A 2,200-nucleotide genomic window follows, 5' to 3' on the forward strand; every position below is an offset into this window, starting at 1 on the left:
ACGAGGGGCACCGCGCCCCTGGGCAGCCCCTGCTGCCCACCAGCCGCTCTGCGAGGTGAGGCACGGGGTGACGGCAGGTACGCACCAGGAAGCCAAGTTGAGCGTAGGCCAGGAGGAGGATGGCGAACGCCAGCCCCGCTGCGGTCAGCTCCTTCACGGACTTCTGCAAGGTCTTCCCAAACACGGACCACTGCCTGATGAACCGGAGCTGCTGGGCAGCCTGGGACCAGGAGAGAGGAGGCTGTTACACAGCACAGGGCCCGTCCAGCCCCGCGTGCTGCTGCAGAGCCAACTCCGGGTCTGCCCTCGGGCTGGCAGCAGAGAGTCCAGGGGCTCAGGACACGGGGGTGTTCTCGGAGCTGGCCCTCGGGTGCCTCACTGCTGCCTCGCGTGCTCTGCCAGTGGAGTTCTGCTCCCTCCCAGCCCCGAACACCTCTGAGAAGTGCCATGGTACAGCAGAGCTCTGGCACTTCGACCCCTCTCACGTTAAACATTTCTGTGTAACGTGTGGAGCACTCGCACCCCCCGTATCCCTCTAAAGCAGCTACAGTCCACATCTGCTTCCTCCCGCCCTCTAAGCCCCAGCCTCCATCTCCCCCTCCTCTGACGTGCTTCTCTTAGGGTCTTGAGAGTCTTTCGAGCACCTTCACACCCTGGCAGAGCAGAGGTTGGCCAATTTGACAGGCTCCCTACAGACACCACCACCCCATCGGCCACCCTCGGCTGAGCTGCCCCTGGGAACCGGGGGCTGAGGGGCTCTAGAGCCCCAAGGTGCCACCTCGCTGCCCACTGTCTCTGCCTGGAGCAGGGTCTGGCCATGGCAGCAGCAGGCACAGCACGACAGCTCCGCTCCCTGGGCACAGGGCTTCAGGGCTCTCTGCTGCCCCTGCCCAGGCCTGCGCACCGATGACAAGCAGGCACAGGAGGACCAAAGCCCACATCCCTGCCCAGGCGCTGCTCCCACCCAACCCTCTGCATACCTGCACGGTCAGGAGGAAGAGGAGGGACGCAGCCAAGGTGCTGAAGACGGTGCTGAGAAAAGCCACCTGATAGAAGTTGGTGAAGCCCTTGCGGTTGTTGAGGTACTTGAGCCACTGCTGGTCGGCGAGCGTGGCCTGGCTGAGGTGCACCACCACGGTGCTCGTGCTGAGGAGGATGAAGACCCACTGGCCATAGTTGCCCCACAGGGTGAAGTAGGCTCTACCTTCCTTCTTGATGGCCAGTGACTCGGACACCACGAAGTAGACCACAAACATCATGAGGAAGACCTAGGGGAGGACCGGAGAGGTTTTCAGGGACGGGGAGGGTGATGCTTGACCTTGCAGCACCCAGGACAGCAAAAGCACCACAGACTAGGCCAAGTTCTGCCAGCCTGTGGCTGGAGGACTCCCCACCCCACCCCGAGTCCTTCCACACTCTCCTGGCTCCATCAGTGCCCCACTCCCTCCTAGCAGGAGGAATCTCCTTCCCCTCAGCGGTGCCAGGGTTGTTTTCTGTGTGCTCTCCAGGCCTGGAAGTGGAGCAGTGACAGGCACAGGGACAAGTGGCCTCAGGCAGGGGAGCTTCAGGCCTCAGAGACCAACACCGCCCTTCCGGGAGCCCAGGCACAGGGTCCCCAGGGCCCTCCGTGCAGCAACAGAGAAGGAAGCGGAGCATGGAGGGAGGCACTAACACACTGACCATCATGAGGAGCTGCAGCGTGACGCCCTCGCTGAGCCGCAGCAGCGGGAAGGGGCTGACTGTGACGGTGGCGATGGCCTGGCCAGCCCCCAGGAACTCCAGCCAGAGGGTGATGGCCACGTGCAGGTCCACGCTGGGGTTGTACTGTGCCAGCTCCACGAAGACTACCCGGCTCCTGGGGAGGGGACAAGAGCAGCTCAGGGCACTGGGACACCACCAGTGCTGGGTTCTGGTGCCACTGTTAGGTGGGATCGTAGATCCTCTCCCCCCCCGACACATCGGCAGCTCCCCTTAAACCCTGGGTGACAGCAGCGCATTTCCCTGGCCCCAGCCACACCACACTCACATGTTGTCGATCCAGGTGTGCTGCTGCAGGAAGCTCAGCCGGGCCCTGCTCTCCTCCAGCGAAGGCCCCAGCTCCTGCACATAACCGCTGCTGTCGTAGAAAGACAGGTAACCCCAGTACCAGACCCTGCAGAGGAAGAGGAGCCACAGTGAGGGCTGAAGGACAGAGGAGCCA

The 2,200-nt window shown here is 63.2% G+C and overlaps 1 protein-coding gene across 1 annotated transcript in view; it reads right to left on the minus strand.

Annotated features, from left to right (window-relative positions):
* The window catches only part of PKD1 (polycystic kidney disease 1 (autosomal dominant)), a gene marked incomplete at both ends in the record, with an annotated part of 51,034 nt that overhangs the window by 694 nt on the left and 48,140 nt on the right, over positions 1-2,200 (minus strand). Inside the window, 4 exons of the mRNA XM_010131951.1 lie at positions 86-220; positions 981-1,268; positions 1,681-1,855; positions 2,027-2,152. Coding sequence (XP_010130253.1) covers positions 86-220; positions 981-1,268; positions 1,681-1,855; positions 2,027-2,152 — 724 coding nt within the window. The remainder of the gene's footprint in view (positions 1-85; positions 221-980; positions 1,269-1,680; positions 1,856-2,026; positions 2,153-2,200) is intronic.

The sequence above is a fragment of the Buceros rhinoceros genome, unplaced genomic scaffold (assembly GCF_000710305.1).
Source record: "Buceros rhinoceros silvestris isolate BGI_N320 unplaced genomic scaffold, ASM71030v1 scaffold8712, whole genome shotgun sequence".
Lineage (NCBI taxonomy): Eukaryota > Metazoa > Chordata > Aves > Bucerotiformes > Bucerotidae > Buceros > Buceros rhinoceros.